The sequence below is a fragment of the Rhinatrema bivittatum genome, chromosome 1, assembly GCF_901001135.1.
Source record: "Rhinatrema bivittatum chromosome 1, aRhiBiv1.1, whole genome shotgun sequence".
NCBI lineage: Eukaryota > Metazoa > Chordata > Amphibia > Gymnophiona > Rhinatrematidae > Rhinatrema > Rhinatrema bivittatum.
The window spans coordinates 297,321,389-297,340,162 of NC_042615.1; the positions used below are offsets into that span (position 1 = coordinate 297,321,389).

At 45.6% G+C, this 18,774-nt stretch overlaps 1 protein-coding gene across 2 annotated transcripts in view; it reads right to left on the reverse strand.

The window, feature by feature from the left end:
- Positions 1-518: 518 nt before the first annotated feature.
- LOC115088484 (cytochrome P450 2U1-like) overlaps positions 519-18,774 on the reverse strand; it is a 62,661-nt gene continuing 44,405 nt past the window's right edge. The window contains exons 4-6 of one of the 2 annotated variants that reach the window (XR_003855792.1): positions 11,836-12,003; positions 11,431-11,667; positions 718-844 (exon numbers count right to left, since the gene is read on the reverse strand). Coding sequence is in view for 1 of the 2 variants with exons in the window: in XM_029596754.1 (XP_029452614.1) it covers positions 666-844; positions 11,836-12,003 (347 nt within the window). In the remaining variant the exon portion in view is untranslated. Of the gene's footprint in view, positions 845-11,430; positions 11,668-11,835; positions 12,004-18,774 lie in introns of both variants that reach the window. The other variant, XM_029596754.1, reaches the window with a different exon arrangement.

Below are 18,774 nucleotides of genomic sequence, written 5' to 3' on the forward strand. Positions count from 1 at the left end.
ACCTGCTGACAGCCACCTCTCCTGGGTGCCAAGGAGGTGCTAGGGGAGCACAACTGTCCTTAGTGCCTCCTCGGGAACACGAGCTCTCATTTAAATATTGAATCACGCACACAGGAGAGATGCCTGGGCGCGCGTTAGGAAAGCGGGCGCTCAACACTGAGCGCCTGTTTTCCGCACTCATTTACTGCATCAGCCCCAAGGAGGGGGAAGTGACATCCTCTCAATGAGGTTGTGTATTGGAAGTCTAGCTTCTGCTCGCTAGCTCAGAAGCATTGTAGCAGCTTAGAAATCTTTTTTATTCAGAACAACATAGCACTACTAAAGCAAGACAAAATGACATTGTGAAACAAAGAAAACAAATAAAAAATAACAAAATCTAATGCCTCTCTTTCCTTATAAAATCACACACTGCTTTTATTATAATTGGTGAAAAGTAATGGGAATTCCAAAACGGTTGCTGAATACAGTCTCATTGGCCATATATTGCATTGATAAAGAATTGATTTTGTTTTCATCTCTGGGTCCCAGCTGGCTTTTTCTTAAGCCTTTAACTGTTCAACACAATCAGCTTTTTTTTTTTTGTGAAAGAGGCACCATCTGTCAAGTAAAATGTATTTTTACAGTGAAATAAACAGTTCCATGGCTATAGCTAGCTGCAGTTGTTTTCATCTGCTGGATATGTTAACATTAAATGGGAATGGTGCTAAGGTCAGACCAAACCGTCCCTTCAATGACGGTTTACTGGTTTCATCAGACAAAGCAAAAGTGAAACTTTGCAGGAGATTCGCAAACATCAAAAACAATTCCATTTTGGCCAACTGCTCCCCCATGCAAACACGACGACCTAAAAAAAAATTTTAACATAGTATATAAGAATAATATAATCTTGATCCGCACTCTATATCTGTTGTCATTTTCACTGGAACATTCAGGCTATTTGACAATCTACATAATAAATTTACATGTAGCATAAAATGTGGACATGAAGGGATAGAGTTTAAAACCTCTGATTTTGAATATTCCCTCCTAAAAAATGTGCAGCCCAGGGATATGCTTAGGTCGAGGGATGGAAAACAGCCAAATAGCCCTATTTTCAGCAGCAATCTGCCAATTTGGTTGGCCAAATCTAGGCATTGCAAGAAGAGGCCTAAATCTGGCCAGTTGGGGGCTCACCAATCCTCTGGAAGCCATAATCTCCCAGATTCAATTAAAAAAAAAAATCTTGCACTTCTGACTCCATCCGCCCAATGTTATTGAAAAAAATTTTTTTTTTAAATTTATATTCTGCCTTTTGTTCTATTTCAAAGTTAATTACACCCAGATAAGTAGGTATTTCCCTGTCACCAAGATTACAGTCTAAGGGGGTCATATACTTAAGTGCAATATTTTACCACAGAAAAGGAGAAATATCACAGGGGAATTCCTCCAATATCTCTCCTCTCCCTAGTAAAATACAGTGGCAGCTTTCCTGAAATATTGTTTCTTGTAAGAAAGGTAAAAAACAAAAAATATAATGGTGGTGCCTTTGCACAGGGCTGCCATCTTCTAAAAGGACCACGGAACCCAAAATATAACCCAAAGTGCAACATTTCCCCCTGGGGGTCTTGTTAGACTCCCGCCTACCCCTCCAATCCACCATCTCTAGAGGAGACCCAGCAGAGCCCAAAGTGTAAAAAACTGAAACAATATTTACATGTTGACATCCATCCCCCCCTTCTCAAACCCCTTCCCTCTTCCAAGTCTAATTCCCCCCCAAAACAAATACTTCTTGATCCTAACACCACCCCCACCCTCATCCCCTGGAGAAGGGTTGGGTAGGGGGCAGGGTGTCTTTTTGCTAATATTGTTTCTATTTTTTCACTATCGGGCAGCGCAGGGGGTAGGTGTGGCTCTACCCATAACGCTGGGGGGGGGGGGGGGGTGTACTTTTGAGCATTGGGAGAGGGGTTTTATTTTGGGCCACATGACCCTTTAAGAAGGCCAGAAGCACTGGGATATGCGTTAAAGTCCTAATGCTCTTGTGGAAGATTAGCTATCTTTCCTGGAAATATTGCTGTCACAGTCTGCTTGCAGGATGACCCCATGAGCCACCTCACTCCCCCCCCACGAACACAGTACCAGCTCCTCTGTGGCCAGGACATTGTCTCCTGTGGCAGGGGCTACTTCACATGGCTTGCGCATCGACACTATGGCTGGATGCCACCATTTTTCCTTAGGCATGCACACATGGTATGCGCCTATATTTAAAGGGCCTCAGGAAAGGCACTGCGGTGCCCACTGATGATGAAAGCAGGACTTCCCTACTTAAATGTGACCCACCTACACTGTCATTGCCTCAGCAGTGGATTTGAACTCTGGTTTATGGCCTGCTGTTCTAACCAATAGGCTATTTGTCCCCACTATGGCTTGATCCCATTTCCCTCCTGATCTAAAAACAATCACCTCCAAAACTTCCCCTCCCCTACACACATACCACATAAATTTCTGCAAAAGAGTAAAGAAGTCTTACTTGTTCATGGAAAGGGGAAAGAGAGGCTAAGCAATATACATAAATTCAATACATGGCTCAAAACTTGGTGCAAGCAACAAAGTTTTGGATATATTGGAGAAAAAGGACTCTATGTCAAAGATGGCTTACATCTTTCTGTTAACCGTACAAGGTACGTACACACACTGGGTAAATCGAACTATTTTCTCTATATGATCTTACATCACACAAAATAAGAGAAAAGTATGCAATTTTATTAACATGATTTCAAACATTTTTCAGGAATGTGTCCATCAATTATAAAAACATATTCACACTCACTCATTCATTAAAAACTGTCAAGAGAGAACACAATAGGGCCAGCATGTAGAAGTACAAAATATATATATAATACTATTCATAACATTTTATACTCACTTCCCTGTGGAAACCTCCACTTACAATCTAACAGACCACATCCATCTGTACACTTCCTTGAAAGCTGGTGCCTCTTGCGTAGTCCCTATATTTGGAAAAGTCCGTTTTTGAGCTTAATTGCATCCACGTGGTCTTAAAAAAAAAAAAAAAAAAAGGGTTAGACCACATGGATGCAATTAAGCTCAAAAACGGACTTTTCCAAATATAGGGACTACGCAAGAGGCACCAGCTTTCAAGGAAGTGTACAGATGGATGTGGTCTGTTAGATTGTAAGTGGAGGTTTCCACAGGGAAGTGAGTATAAAATGTTATGAATAGTATTATATATATATTTTATACTTCTACATGCTGGCCCTATTGTGTTCTCTCTTGACAGTTTTTAATGAATGAATGAGTGTGAGTGTGAATATGTTTTTATAATTGATGGACACATTCCTGAAAAATGTTTGAAATCATGTTAATAAAATTGCATACTTTTCTCTTATTTTGTGTGATGTTACATCTTTCTGTGGCAGGAAAAAGGTTACTAAGGGATAAATTCAAATCCTATGCCATAAGGCATTTAAACTAAATGACAGGGGTGGCAGGAGAACAGTGGAGTGTCACCCCCCAACAACAAAAACAAATACAAAAACAAAGGAAATTGGTGAAGGGGATTACAAAAGTCAGCTGAATAAGCAAAAAACAAGTCCAAGAAAAGCAGTAAACAGAGCGAGAGAAACTGGAGAGCTAAGAGCACAAATGCTCGTAGTCTGGGCAACAAAATCCCAGACCTGCAAGTCTTAATGGTCAAGGCGAACTTGGATGTTGTTGCTGTTACAGAGACATGGTTCATGGAATCTCATGATTGGGATATGGCCATATCGGGCTTTAACCTGTTAAGGAAAGACAAAAAGGACAGAAAAGGGGGGAGGAGTAGCTTTTTATGTCAAAAACATTATCCAAGCAACTGAACTGCAAGGAATAGAGAAGAAGCATTATGGGCTGTCCTTAAAAAAAAGACAGGATGGTGCATCCATTTTTACCGGAGTGATTTACAGGTCTCCAACTCAAATGGAAGAATTAGACAGAGAGCTGATTGAAGGTATCCAAAATGTGGGAAGGAAGAGAGATGTGTTGATTGTTGAAGATTTTAATCTGCTGGATGTAGACTGGGGGATCCCTTCTGCGGAATCTAACAGAAGTAGAGATAGTGGATGCCCTGCAAGGGGCTCTGTTCAAACAAATGGTAATGGAACCCACGAGAGAGGGAGCTATTCTCGACTTAGTGCTCACAAATGGGGATACCATCTGAAATGTCTGGGTGGGAGCCCACCTTAGCACCAGTGATTATCAAACGGTATGGTTTGATATTGCAAATAGGATACAGAGAAGTCACACGAAGACCAGAGTTTTGAACTTCAAAAATACAGACTTTGCTGAAATGGGAAAATTCCTGGAGATGGAACTTGAAATTTGGGAGAAAATGGAACAACTGTGGGCCAAACTAAAAGGAGCGAGCACAAAGACAACTTGTCTTTAACGTTAGAAAAGTAAACAAAAGCAAGAGAAATAGGAAACCTATCTGGTTCTCAAAGGAGGTGGCTGATAAAATAAAAATAAAAAGAACAGTGTTCGAGAAATAGCAAATGTTGCTTACCTGATGTAACAGGTGTTCTCACAGGACAGCAGGATGTTAGTCCTCACAAATGGATGACATCGAGGATGGAGCCCAACCACGGAAAACTTCTGTCAAAGTTTCTGGAACTTTGACTGGCCCCTACTGGGCATGCCCAGCACGGCACCAACCCTGCAGCCAGCAGGGGTCCCCCTTCAGTCTTGTTTCAAAGCTACAGGCAGTGCCGAAAAATAAAATAAGAAAATGAACCCAACACCGCGGGGCGGCGGGCGGGTTTCGTGAGGACTAACATCCTGCTGTCCTGTGAGAACACCTGTTACATCAGGTAAGCAACATTTGCTTTCTCACAGGACAAGCAGGATGGTTGTCCTCACAAATGGGTGAGTACCGAGCTGAGGATGTCCGAACGTGCACCAAAGGTACCCAACGGCGTGCAACAGGCACAACAACTGGGGTGGAATTTGGTAGAGGACATCCGCACCCCACCGGGTAGGCGGAAGGGTGTTGGTACGTCATGTTGGAAAAAGGTTACGCAAGACAGATTGGCCGAAGATGGAATCCTGTCTTCCAGCTTTGTCCAAACAGTAGTGGGCTGCAAATGTATGGAGAGAACTCCAGGTAGCAGCCCTGCAGATGTCAGGAAGCGGCACCGATCGAAGGTGTGCTACTGAAGTCGCCATGGCCCTCACAGAGTGTGCCTTAACATGGTCTTGAAAGGGAATGCCAGCTTGCTGATAACAGAAAGAGATGCAGTCCGCCAACCAGGAGGAAAGAGCCTGCTTACCCACAGGTTGCCCTAACTTGTTAGGATGGAAAGAGACGAATAATTGAGTGCTCTTCCTGTGGGCAACTGTATGGTCTAGATAAAAAGCTAGAGCCCGTTTACAGTCTAGGGTATGCAGAGTCTGTTCCCCGGAGTTGGAGTGGGGCCTGGGAAAGAAAATAGGTAGTATGATGGATTGATTAATATGAAACTCTGAAACTACCTTAGGTAAGAATTTAGGGTGAGTGCGGAGTACCGCCCGGTCCTGCAGGAGTTTAGTGTAAGGCGGATAGTTAACTAGGGCCTGTAACTCACTAACCCTGCGAGCTGAAGTGATAATCAAAAGGAAAATCACTTTCCATGTGAGATATTTAAGGTCACAGGAGTGAAGAGGTTTGAAAGGTGGTTTAATAAGGCGACCAAGAACCAGGTTAAGGTCCCAAGATGGGGCCAGAGGACGTAAAGGTGGCTTCAAATGGAGCAAGCCTTTAAGAAAGCGTGTTACAAGGGGTTGTACTGATATAGGGACACCCCCGATACCTTTATGGAAGGCGGCTACCGCACTGACATGCATTGTAATGGAAGAGGTCTTTAGACCTGATTCTGACAAATGCCAAAGATAGTCCAAAAATTTAGGAATTGGATAGGAAAGGGGATCAAGGGACTGAAGTGCACCATGATGTGTACCTTTTCCATTTATAGGAATAAGATTTTCTTGTGGAAGGCTTCCGTGAAGCGATGAGGACACGAGAAACTGAATCCGATAGGTTAAGTGGTTGAAGGACTAACCTTTCAACAGCCATGCCGTCAGGGACAAGGCTTGGAGATTGGGATGGAGGAGGCATCAGTCGTTTTGAGTGATCAGATGCGGGTCCTTTCCCAAGGGAATGTGCCTGCGGATGGAGAGATCCTGGAGTATGGGAAACCACACTTGGCGTGGCCAGTGCGGCGCTATCAGGATCATGGTTCCCTTGTCCTGACGTAGCTTCACAAGAGTCTTCGACAGAAGAGGAAGTGGAGGGAATGCATAAAGCAGACCGGTTGTCCACGGGAAGGAGAATGCATCCCTGGGCCGAGAGTGCTGAGTCCGAATGAGGGAGCAGTAATTGGCCACTTTGTGGTTCTGAGGGAACGCAAAGAGGTCTATGTGGGGATAATCCCATTTCTGGAAAAGAGAGGTCGCTACCAAGGGATTGAGTGACCACTCGTGTGGTTGGAAGACACGGCTCAGCCGGTCTGCCAAGACATTTTCTACGCCCAGCAAGTAGGTGGCCCTGAGGTACACGGAACGGGAGAGGGCTTCTGCCCAAATCTGTGCAGTTTCCTGACAGAGAAGGAAGGAGCCTGTGCCTCCTTGCTTGTTGATGTACCACATGGCCACCTGGTTGTCCGTCTGAATCAAGATTATGTGATTTGATAGGCAATCTTGAAAAGCCCGGAGAGCGTATCGGATTGCTCGAAGCTCCAGGAAATTTATCTGGTGTTTGGCTTCCTCTAGAGACCAGAATCCTTGGGTTTGTAAACTGTTTACATGGGCTCCCCAGCCGACGTTGGAAGCGCGGTGGTGAAAATTATTTGAGGATCTGGTGGATGAAAGGGCAAGCCTTGGAGGAGGTTGGATTGATTTGTCCACCAGGCAAGAGACAGATGAAGTGCATCGGTGATGCGGACAATGGTTGACAGAGGCTGAGTGGCTTGGATCCATTGTGATTTCAGAGTCCATTGCATGACTCTCATGGCCAGACGGGCCATTGGAATCACATAAACTGAGGAGGCCATGTGTCCCAGCAGAATGAGGAATTGGCGAGCTGTTGCTGTGGGTTGAGACTGCAACTGGCAAGCTAGGGACACAAGGGTTTGAACACATTGATGAGGAAGGAAGGCTTTTGCCTGCAAGGTGTCCAAGTCTGCTCCAATGAAGAATAAGGTTTGAGATGGGAGTAAGTAGGATTTCTCGTAGTTGACAAGAAATCCTAGAGAAATTAGAGTTCGAATTGTCAGGGTCAGGGAAGACCGAGCGATTTGCTGGGTTGTGGCCCTGATCAACCAATCGTCCAAGTAGGGGTACACATGGACGCCTTCCTTCCTGAGGAACGCTGCAACCACTACGAGACATTTGGTGAAAACTCGCGGTGCGGATGCTAGGCCAAATGGGAGCACTCGGTATTGATAGTGGTTTTGGCCTACTAGAAATCTGAGGTATTTGCGATGAGACTGAGTTATCGCAATGTGGGTATAAGCGTCTTTGAGGTCTAGAGAGCAGAGCCAGTCCTCTTTGCAGCAGAGGGAGAAGCGAGCCCAGGGTTACCATCTTGAACTTTTCTCTGTGAAGGTACTTGTTGAGGGCCCGTAGGTCCAGGATTGGTCGAAGTCCTCCTGGCTTTTTTGGGATCAGAAAGTATCTGGAATAGAACCCTAGTCCTTGTTGCGAAAGAGGAACGGGTTCTATAGTGTTGGACTGGAGGAGAAGGGAAACTTCCTGCTCTAGAAGAACAGAGTGGTCGGTAAGTCTCCACACTTGCAGAGGTGGAGAGTCCGAAGGAAGAGTTAGGAAGTTTAGATGGTAACCTTGTGCAATTAATCGCTAGCACCCATTGATCTGTGGTGATGCGATGCCATTTTTCTGTAAAGTGGCTTAGTTGACCTCCTACTGGTATGTTTGGTAGAGGGATTAGGCATCTGCTCTCTAAGTGAAAGTCAAAACCCCAACGCAGGGCCTGGTTGCGGAGCTGTTGCGGGCTTTTGCTTGAGGTTGGCGAGGCTGAGGCTTTTGATACGGCCTCGTTGACCTAGACTTGGTGTGTGGGGGATAATACTTCCGTGGACGGAAGAATGACTTTTTAGGTTCCTTCTTAAATGGTTGTTTAGAAGGGAAGTCAGAAGGAATCGATGAGAGCTGTTTAAGGGTCTCGTGATGATCCTTTAATTCAGCAACTATTTGGTGAATTTGCTCACCAAATTATCCCCTAAACAGGGCAGGTCGGACAGCCTGTCCTGAACCTCCGGGCGAAGGTCAGAAGACTTAAGCCAAGCCCAGCGTCTTGCTGAGATGGCTGTAGCAGACAGTCTAGTGGAAGCATCGAAGATGTCGTAAGATGTTCTTATCTCATGCTTTCCAACTTCAAATCCTTTAAGTACGAGGGTTTGAAGGTGTTGGAATTGTTCTGGTAAGGTATCTGAAAATTCTTGTATCTGCTTAAAAATGACCCTGTTGTATTGGGTCATATACAGCTGATAAGAAGCTATCCTGGAAATGAGCATGGCCCCTTGGTATACTTTTCTGCCTATACTATCTAGGAATTTGTTCTCCTTAGTAGGAGGTATGGATGAGTATGGCTTCATTATTTTAGCTTTCTTTTGAGCTGACTCTACCACCACAGAGTGGTGGTAGAGCTGACTCTACCACCACAGGTGGTCTAGCTGAGGTTTTTGAAAGCCAGGTGCTGACTGTACCAGGTAAGTAGAGTCAGCTTTTTTGTTTACTGGAGCAACAGATCCAGGAGTTTCCCAATTCTTTTTTAGAAGGTCCAGAAAAACCTGATGAATTGGAATGGAAGTGATGACTTTTGGGGCATCCAAAAATTGGAGTAACTCCATCATTTGGTGTCTGTCATCTTGCTCTGACTGAAGCTGAAAAGGGACCAATTCAGACATTTCCTTCACAAAATTGGTGAAAGAGAGGTCCTCGGGGGAAGAACGCTTTCTGCTTTCAGCAGGAGAGGGTGGTGAAGGTAAATCATCGGTATCTGTGGAAGTATCATCACCCCAGGTGTCATAAGGATCAGGTTGCTGACCTGTAGGACCACGAGGGGGTTGGATACCTGAAGGCCCCGGTTGAGGCTCCGAGAAACCCGAAGGAATCACCGGGGGCATCGAAAATACCTTCGGAGGCATCGGTGCCGGCATCGAAGGCATCGATGGAGCCGATGTGCGTATCGCCCCGGAGGAATGTATCGGTGGCGAGGGACGACACGGCATCGATGGAACCACTCCCGAAGGAGGAATTCGATACGGTGTTTCTCCACCAGATGAAATTGGCATTGGGGAGCACACCGGTGCTGTCGGTGACCCAGGTATCACCGGTGGAAGGGCGGTCATGAGCGCTTCCATTTGGGCGAGCAGCGGTGCCAGCACTGCTGGAATCGGGTCGGTGACTGGTTCCACTCTCGGTGGCGGAGTCGGTGCCGAAGGAGTCTGGAACAGTTACATCGCTTTGTCGATGGCCTCCTGGACCAGCCGGTCCAGTTCTTCCCGGAGACCTGGGGTAACAATACCCGGCTCCGCGGAAGAGGGAGGCTGAGGCTGAGCCGGAGGGACCACCGTCACCGGTGGAATCGCGGCTCCCAAACCCCGATGGGGTAAGGGTTGCCTTGGAGTCTCAGAAACAGATATGGACGGTGCTGCCTCTGATCGAGACTTCTTCGGTGGAGGCTCGGACGGTACCGAGGTCGATGACTTCGATTCCTCGACGGTCCGAGACTTGCGATGTCGATGACGATGCTTTTCCCTCCGATCCCCACAATCCTCGGGGGGACGGGAGTTGATGGTCGTGGAGACGTCGATGGCAGACGGTCACCGGGAGGTTGCCGACGATGGAAGGACTTAGACGGTGCCGGTTCCGAGGACGTCGATGCGATGGACGGCGGAGTGTGAGCATGGAACAGGAGTCCCATCTTCTCATTCTGGCTTTGCGACCTTTTGGTGTCATAAGAGCACATTTGGTGCAAGTCAGGACATCATGCTCACTCCCTAAACATAATACACAGACTCTGTGAGGGTCTGTGATAGACATGGTGCGCGTACAGTCTGGGCACCGACGGAACCCCGACGCCATGGCTATTGACCAAAAATTTAGCCGCGGGACGGTCAACGGCCAGCAGGCCGCGAGGGCCGAACTCGATGGTAATCGGCGAAAAATGGCAAAAAAAACTTACCGAAGTACCGCAGGCTAAATTTAGATAGAGGGGGGACCCCTGTGGGGTGAATTTTACTTCAAAGAAGTTCAAGAAGAAATTCCTGTCAGGAATGTGGTAAGAGCTCCTTAACCGCGTGGCTACTGCTGCGCGGAAAAAAGAAGACTGAAGGGGGACTCCTGCTGGCTGCAGGGTTGGTGCCGTGCTGGGCATGCCCAGTAGGGGCCAGTCCAAAACTTTGACAGAAGTTTTCCGTGGTTGGGCTCCATCCTCAATGTCACCCATTTGTGAGGACAACCATCCTGCTTGTCCTGTGAGAATTGAGGTTTCTTATCTGGAAAGTGTTATCACTTTGGACTATAAGAAAACCCTGGCATATTACCTAAAGAAGACTCAACCTCACTGTCAAGCTTCTCAACTATTCATATCTTTTGATCCCAACAGAATGGGAAGGGCATTGCCAATCAAACTCTGTCCAATTGGTTAACATAGTATATAACGCACTGCTATGTGCTGCCTAGTTTATAGAATACAGACTCTGTCAAGGCTCATCAAGTGAGGGCAATAGTGATTTCAGTAGCTCAGTTAAAGGCCATTTCCACTGAAGACATCTGCAGAGTGCTATATGGCCAGCTATGCACATATTCACATCCCTGTACAGCTTGGACTGCATGTTCCGGTGAAATAGTAACTTTAGATAATCAGTTCTGCTTACCTTGTTCACCCAATAGTCCACTCTCCACTTGGTGAGGCCAAGTTGTTTTAGTAAGTACTTCTGCTGTCGGGGCCGGTGCAAGGGGATTGGGCGCCCTAGGCACCATCAGCTTTGCGCCGCCCCGTCCCAGGTCGCAGCTCCGACTCCTCCCCCCCCCCCCAAAGAAAACTCAAATCACCTGCTGGTCCAGCAGCGGGCCTGGGAGCCATCTGCCGGCCCTGGGTCGTCAGCTGTCACTAATCAAAATGGCGCCGGTGGCCTTCAACCCCTACCATGTGCCATTTTGGTTAGTAGCAGCCGAGGCCCAGGGAGTGGCAGATCACTCCTAGGCCCTCCACTGGACCACCAAAGGGGTGTCGGGAGGGTGGCACTGGGGGGGGGGGGGGGGGGGGGAAGGTGGGGGTTGGCAGAATTTTGAAAGGGCACTTTTTGCCCCCAGCTCGCCTAGTGGTTCCTCCGGCCCTGTCTGCTGTACAAACCTAAGCCTGGGACTCCAAGTGTTATGGCTAATTCATACCTGCTTCTGATGAAGAAAGCAAGTTTGCTTATCTATAAACAGGGTTCTCTGTAGAGAGCAGGATGCGCTAGCCATGCTTGAGAATTGACTAGCTCGCTAATGCTTAAGCTCTGGCAGAGACTGAGAGGGTCACAAGGTATCGAGTAAGCACAGGAAATCCGCACATGTTCAATAAGGTCTTTGGTCTGTGTTGGTGCCATCGGAAGACATCACCCACGCATAATGAAAAATTTGTGTCTGTTTGTTGATGGGAGAGGAAAAAAAAAAAAAAAGTCTTAATAAACTGCATTACACTACAATATTTGCCAGGCTTTATATAGTGTTCCTTTTAATCCTAGCTTCCCCATTCAAATATTCAAAATCTTGCCCCTTTTTGTCAGGCTTCAGTTACAAGCAAATATTTACCTATCCCAAAAGGAATAAATGCTTCTTTTTTGAGGATATGTCCAGTTCCATCCAGAAATCGATCAGGGTAGAAGTCATCTGGGTTTTCCCATATTTTAGGATCCCTGTGCACTGACCAGAGATTAGGTATGATCACGCTACCTTTAGGAATTGTATAGCCCTGGAAAACTAAAAAAAAAATAAAAATACAAATTGTAATTGATGTGATGCAGTTGTAATTGGACGTCACTCTGTGCTAAATTCTTTACTTTGATATGAGCATTCTGCCTTTCACAGCTTTGAGACTCAGCAAGAAACACACTTTGGACACCAAGGCAGAACCATAACCTGATGTATTAAATGGTTTTCACCATTTTATTCAACTCTTTTTTTAAAAACAGCTTTCAATTCAAAACATGTGAAAAATGGTGCACAAGTCAGCATATTTAACAAATGTATTAAAACACAATAGCAATGAAGTTATCTTACCCCTTTCTCTCTCCAAGCCTAGTAAGGACCCCAAGTCTTATTTGCGTAAATCTTTTTAAAGACTAGTTAAGTTTTTCAAATACGGATGCGTCTGACACTTGTCTACATCAGGAATTCATCAAAGGTCTTATCTTACAAAAGCGAGCAATGACGAATCTAGTGGCATGGAATAGATGCTACATTTTTTTCAGTTTGCCAAGGAGAACAATACATTCAAATTCTGAAAAAGCAAAATGATTGCAAAAGAATGAAAGCAACCAGCTATATTTTTATGCTCAACAAGCCATCAAGAGGTCCATATTCAGTAAGCTGGTGACTAGACAAGTTATCCAGCTAAAATTAGTCAAATAATTTGTCCCATATATTCAGTAGGATAAAACTTCTACTGAATATACTAGCCTAAAGTTTTCCGGCTACATATTGCCAGATAACTTAAAAACTAACCAGCTATGTTTGAATATAACCAGTTAGAATTTTAAGTTATCTGGCTTTGTGTGGCTGGAAAACTAGCTACTTAAACGGATATCTTCAAAGACAGTAACATCGTAATGGCAGAAAAAAGACCAAATAGTCCATTCAGTCTACCCAGCAAGTTTCTTAATATAGTAACTGCCGCTCCATGCAAGTTACTCCCAAGCCTTATGTTAAGGATAGTAATGTTAACAATCAAAACCAAGCAACTGTCAAACCTGTAAAAAAATTACTGCTAGCAACATTTTTACAGGGTGAACACCCTTCTTGATAATTCATACAAGGCTGTTTGAATGTGCTTTGCTTTAGGATTTGGCTGTAGAAGCAGTCCTGCACTTTTCCCCTAATGCCTGCATATCAGTACCCAGCATTGGTTGTTGTCTGAATCCAACTCCCCGTTTTCTCCCCCATCGTCAAAGCTGAAAGTGATGCTGCCATTGCATCAACATCGTGTAAGCTAATTGGTTAAAGGTAGTAATCACCATACCTTCTGTTAGCGATAGTAGCTGACTTTCCATAAAGGTTACCCCCCGCACCATTTTCTTAATTTCCAACTCTAGTCTTTAGAGATCCACAGTGTTTATCCTATGAGTTTTTGAATTTATTTGCTATTTTCATTTTCACCACCTCTTCCGGAAGGGCATTCCAGGCATCTTCCACCCTCTCTGTGAAGAAATATTTCCTGACTTTGGTTCTAGTCATTCTGAAGTTTCACATCATGACCCCTAGTTCTACTGTTTTATTTCCAAGGAAAATTTTAGAGGAACGTGCATCATTAAAACCTTTCAGGTATCTGAAGGTCTGTATCAATACTTCATTGCATCTCCTCTCTTCCAGGGTATACATAATCAGATTTTTCAGCCTCTCCTCTTAAGTCTTCTGAAAGACTCCACACCATTTTGGTCACCCTTTTCTGGACGGAGCGCCTCCATTCTGTCTCTATCCTTACTGACATATGGTCTCCAGAAATGAACACAATACTCCAGGTGAGGCTTCATCAAGGACCTGTATAGGGGCATTATCACTTCCTTTTTCTTACTGGTTATTCTTCTCTCTATGCAGTCCAGCATTCTTCAGACTTTAGCTATTGCCTTGTCACATTGCTTCACCACCTTCAAATCACCAGACACTATTATCCCAAGATCCCTCTCCCACTCTGTGCACATTAGTTTTTCACCCTTCATCACATACAGCTCTTTTGGATTACCATGACTCTGCCCTTCATGGCACTGAATCCTAGATGCCAAGTCTTCGACCACTGTTTAACCTTTCTTAAATCACTCCGTTGCAGATCTTTGTATCATCCGTAAACAAAAACTTTACCTTCTATCCCTTCCGCAATGTCACTCACAAAGATATTGAACAGAATCGGTCCCAAAACCAATCACTGTTGCAATCCACTTTACTTTGTTCTCTCTTTAGAGTAGGTTCCATTTAACATTACATGCAAGAAACACTTTGGACACCAAGGCAGAACCATAACTTGATGTATAAAAAGGTTTTTACCATTTTATTCAACTCTTTTTTTAAAAACAGCTTTCAATTCAAAACGTGTGAAAAATGGTGCATAAGTCAGTATATTTAACAAATGTATTATAATAAAATAGCAATGAAGTTATCTTACCCCTTTCTCTCCCCAAGCCTAGTAAGGTCTCCAAGTCTTATTTGCGTAATTCTTTTTAAAGACTAGTTATTAAGTTTCTCCTGTCAGTCAACCAGTTTGTAATCCGCTCCACCACCTTGGCGCCCACTCCCAAGCTTCTCATTTTATTCACAAGCTTCCTAGGTGGTATCATATCAAAAGTTTTGCTGAAATCCAAGTAAATCACATCAAGCGCTCTTCCTTGATCCACTTCTCTAATTACCCAATCAAAAAAATCAATCAGATTTGTCTGACAGGACCTTGCTCTGGTGAATCCATGCTGCCTCAGGTCTAGCAACTCACTAGTTTGTAAATAGTTCACTAAACTTTCCTTCAGCCGCATCTCCATTAATTTTTCTATCACCGAGGTGAGACTAACAAACCTGCAGTTTCCAGCCTCCTCTCTGCTACCACTTTTGTCAGGCAGCATCAACATAGAAACACAGAAATGACGGCAGAAAAAGACCAATCGGCCCATCTAGTCTGCCCAGCAAGCTCCCACACTTATTTTCCCATACTTATCTGTTTCCCCAACCACCAAGTTCAGGGCCCTTGTTGGTAACTGTTTGATTCAAATTTCCTGCCATCCCCTGCCTTGATGCAGAGAGTAATGTTGGAGTTGCAAAGGTGAGCATAAGGCTTAATGGTTAAGGGGAGTAACCGCTGCATCACTCTAGTTACGCCAATGCCTGTTTACCCAGACTGCACAGATCAATGCCTTGTTGGATGTTGTCTGAATGTATATCCTGTTTTCCACATTTCCCCCTGCCATTGAAGTAGACAGCAACGCTGTATATGCATTCAAAGTGATATATCAGGCTTAATTGGTTTAGGGTAGTAACCGCCATAATAAGCAAGCTACCCCCACGCTTAGTTGTTTACTCAGATTGTGAAGTTCAGTCCTTGTTGGTTGTTATCTGAAGGCAAATCCTCTTTTCCACATTTCCCCTTGCTGTTGAAGCAGAGAGCAATGTTGGAGTTCCATTAACCATGCGAAGGCTTATTGAGTAAGGGTAGTAATCACCAGGAAGTAGCCTCCACTCCAGTAATCCACCCCCACGGCTCTTCTCTTCATTCCCATCCTCTAGCCTTTATGGATCCACAGTGTTTATCCCATGCCCCTTTGAAACCCTTCACAGATTTAGTCTTCACCACTTCCTCCGGAAGGGGATTCCAGGCATCCACCACCCTCTCCGTGAAGAAATACTTCCTGACATTGGTTCTGAGTCTTCCTCCCTGGAGCTTCAAATCATGACCCCTAGCTCTACTGATTTTTTCCAATGTAAAAGGTTTGTTGATGACCATGGATCATTAAAACCTTTCAAATATCTGAAAGTCTGTACCATATCACCCCTGCTCCTCCTCTTCTCCAGGGTATACATATTTAGGTTCTTCAATCTCTCCTTATAAGTCATTTTATGAAGACCATCCACCTTTTTGGTTGCTCTTCTCTGTCTCTGTCCCTTTGGAGATACGGTCTCCAGAACTGAACACAGTACTCCAGGTGAGGCCTCTCCAAAGCCCTGTACAAGGGGATCATCACTTCCTTTCTCTTACTAGATATTCCTCTCTCTATGCAGCCCAGAATTCTTCTGGCTTTAGCTATCGCCTTGTCACATTGTTTCGCCGACTTTAGATCATTAAACACTATCACCCCAAGGTCTCTCTCCTGCTCCGTGCACATCAGCCCTTCACCCCCCATCAAATACAGTTCTTTCAGATTTCCACACCCCATATGCATGACTCTGCACTTCTTGGCATTGAATCACAGCTGCCATAGCTTAAACCACTCTTCCAGCTTCCTTAAATCCAGTCTCATTCTCTCTATTCCTTCCAGCGTATCCACTCCGTTGCAGATCATAGTATCATCCGCAAAAAGACAAACCTTACCTTCTATCCCGTCTGCAATGTCGCTCACAAAGATATTGAACAGGACTGGTTCCAATACCGATCCTTGCGGCACTCCACTTAACACCGCTCTCTCTTCAGAGTAAGTTCTATTTGCCATCACACATTGTCTTCTGTCTGTCTTCTGTCCATCAACCAGTTTGCAATCCAGGCCACCACCTTGCACTCACTCCTAAGCTTCTCATTTTATTCACAAGCCTCCTGTGCGGGACCATATCAAAAGCTTTGCTGAAATCCAAGTAGATGACATTGAGTGCTCTTCCTTGACCTAATTCCACTATCCCACAACTACAAGAGCTCACATCCACGCCATCCATCACCCTCAAATATACCAAAGAAAACAAAATAAAAGGTGAAAAAGCACACCGGCTGGACTGCTCCTTGCCAAGGTTGTCTTTTCTTGTGTAGAGGCACCAAGTTCTGACTCCAGAGCTAAGAAAGAAAGAAAAAAATGTAGTGTCCCTATTTCTGCACGAGATTCAGGGAGGAGAAGGTGCTGCTGTAAAAAAGCACACCAAAGACAAAGTCCACCAGATGCATCAGAAAAAGCAGATAAAAAGGAGGAAGGAAAAGGAAAAAAAACCAAAAGGAAAAAACCAGAATCCGCAAAATTGGGATTGTTCTAAAGAGGAGGAAACTAAGCACATAGGAGTAGATTTTTAAAAAAGTACGCCCGCGCGTATTTTTGTTCGTGCACCAGGCGCAAACAAGAGCACACCGGATTTTAATAGATATGCGCGTAGCCGCACGTATCCTTTAAAATCCGGGGTCGCGCGCGCAAGGCTGTGCAAAAATCGGCAGCCTGTGCGCGCCGAGCCACGCAACCTGCCTCCACCCCCCCGCACCTTCCCCTCCCTAACCCACCCCATCTAAACCTCCCCATCTTTGTTTGACAAGTTACGCCTGCCAGGCTTAACTTGTGCGAGCGCGCTGGCCGCTTAATTCCCCGGCCCGGGAGCAGTTTCGGAGGCCTCGGCCATGCCCCCGAAACGCCCCTGGGCCGAAACCACGCCTGCTGCCCCACCCCCCCGGGAAAGCCCCGGGACTTATATGCATCCCGGGGCTTGCTCGCGCCGCTGAGCCTATTCAACATAGGCTTGGCGTGCGCAGGGGGAACTTGGGGCAGGGTTTCGGGGGGTACACGCATATCTTACATGCGTACCCCTTTGAAAATCTGCCCCATAGCTTCTAGCCCTGCAGATCCTCCATTTTGTTGAGTCTCATATTCAAATTGTTCCAGTGATTTTTACTTAGCCTTAAAACATGCCCCAGAGATGACTTACTGAGGGGTTTATTCAAAAACCTCTTGACAGCTTCTGCTGTTTCAAAGAAATTAAGCTTTCTTTCTGAAATGACCTCCAGCCTGGCTTTCTTCACTTCAGCCAACCTTTACCTCTTCCACTAAAGCTCAGGAGAAAAATCTGGACAAACACATATGCGATATTCCTGAAGAAAAAGGCCACCCTTCCTCTGTGCCACCTCCAGAGGTTTTGTCTTATTGTTCATGTTGTGCAGTCTGAGGATTATAACCAGGTTCCTGACTTCCCGCTCAGGAGCTGGTGCCAGGGCCTTGTGTGTGCCATCTACTTTTGTCCTGCCAGTTTTGCATTGCAGGCCCACAATCTCCAGTAACATTGTTCAGAGGAACCCAATCAAATCACCTTCTTCAGATCACTCAGAGGTTGCTATGGTGACCATAATTTTCTAAATCCTCATGTTTCTTGCCTGAAAATGTTTAAACTATTTCTCTGAGGACAAGCAGGATGGTTGGCATCACCTATAGGTGATATCATTCAATGGAGTTCAGCATGAACAGCTTATGTCAAAGTTTCGGTTGCGTATGTGGACCCTTGAGCAGAGACGAGATTGATACTGCCACCAGGGGAAGGCCCCCAGTGGTTCTCAATGTTGGGAAGCAGTACAGGCTGAGAGACCCAACAGGAGCTTCACCTTTACCAGCCCACATTCCCCACAGTTTGAACCCTTGGAAGTGGGGCCAGCAGGACTTAGATGCAGGTCTCTCACGTCCAAAGGGGAAGACAGCACGGAGTCGGGCAGGCAGCGGACAGATGAAACCAGGAGCAGGCCAAAGGTCGGGATGGGCAGCAGGCAGGCAAGACGAAGAGACAGGCTGGAGGTCAGGGCAGGCGGAGGTCAAGCGAAGTCTGAGTACCAGGCAAGGATCAGGCAGGTGGAGACTAGATACCAGGCAGACGTCCAAAACCGTGGAGTCAGTCCAAAGGGCAAGGCTGGAACGCAGGATCAGGAAGACAAGGCTGGAACGCAGGATCAGGAACAATGCAGATTATGCACTCAAGATCTGAGCAGGACCCATTGCTGAGGCCCTGATCAAAGGCTTTAAATAGGCCTTGGCTGATGAGGTCATCAGCAAGGGCCCGGGGGCTTCAGAGCCCGTCTCCCCTGCTATTGGCCCTTTAAGAAGCCAGACT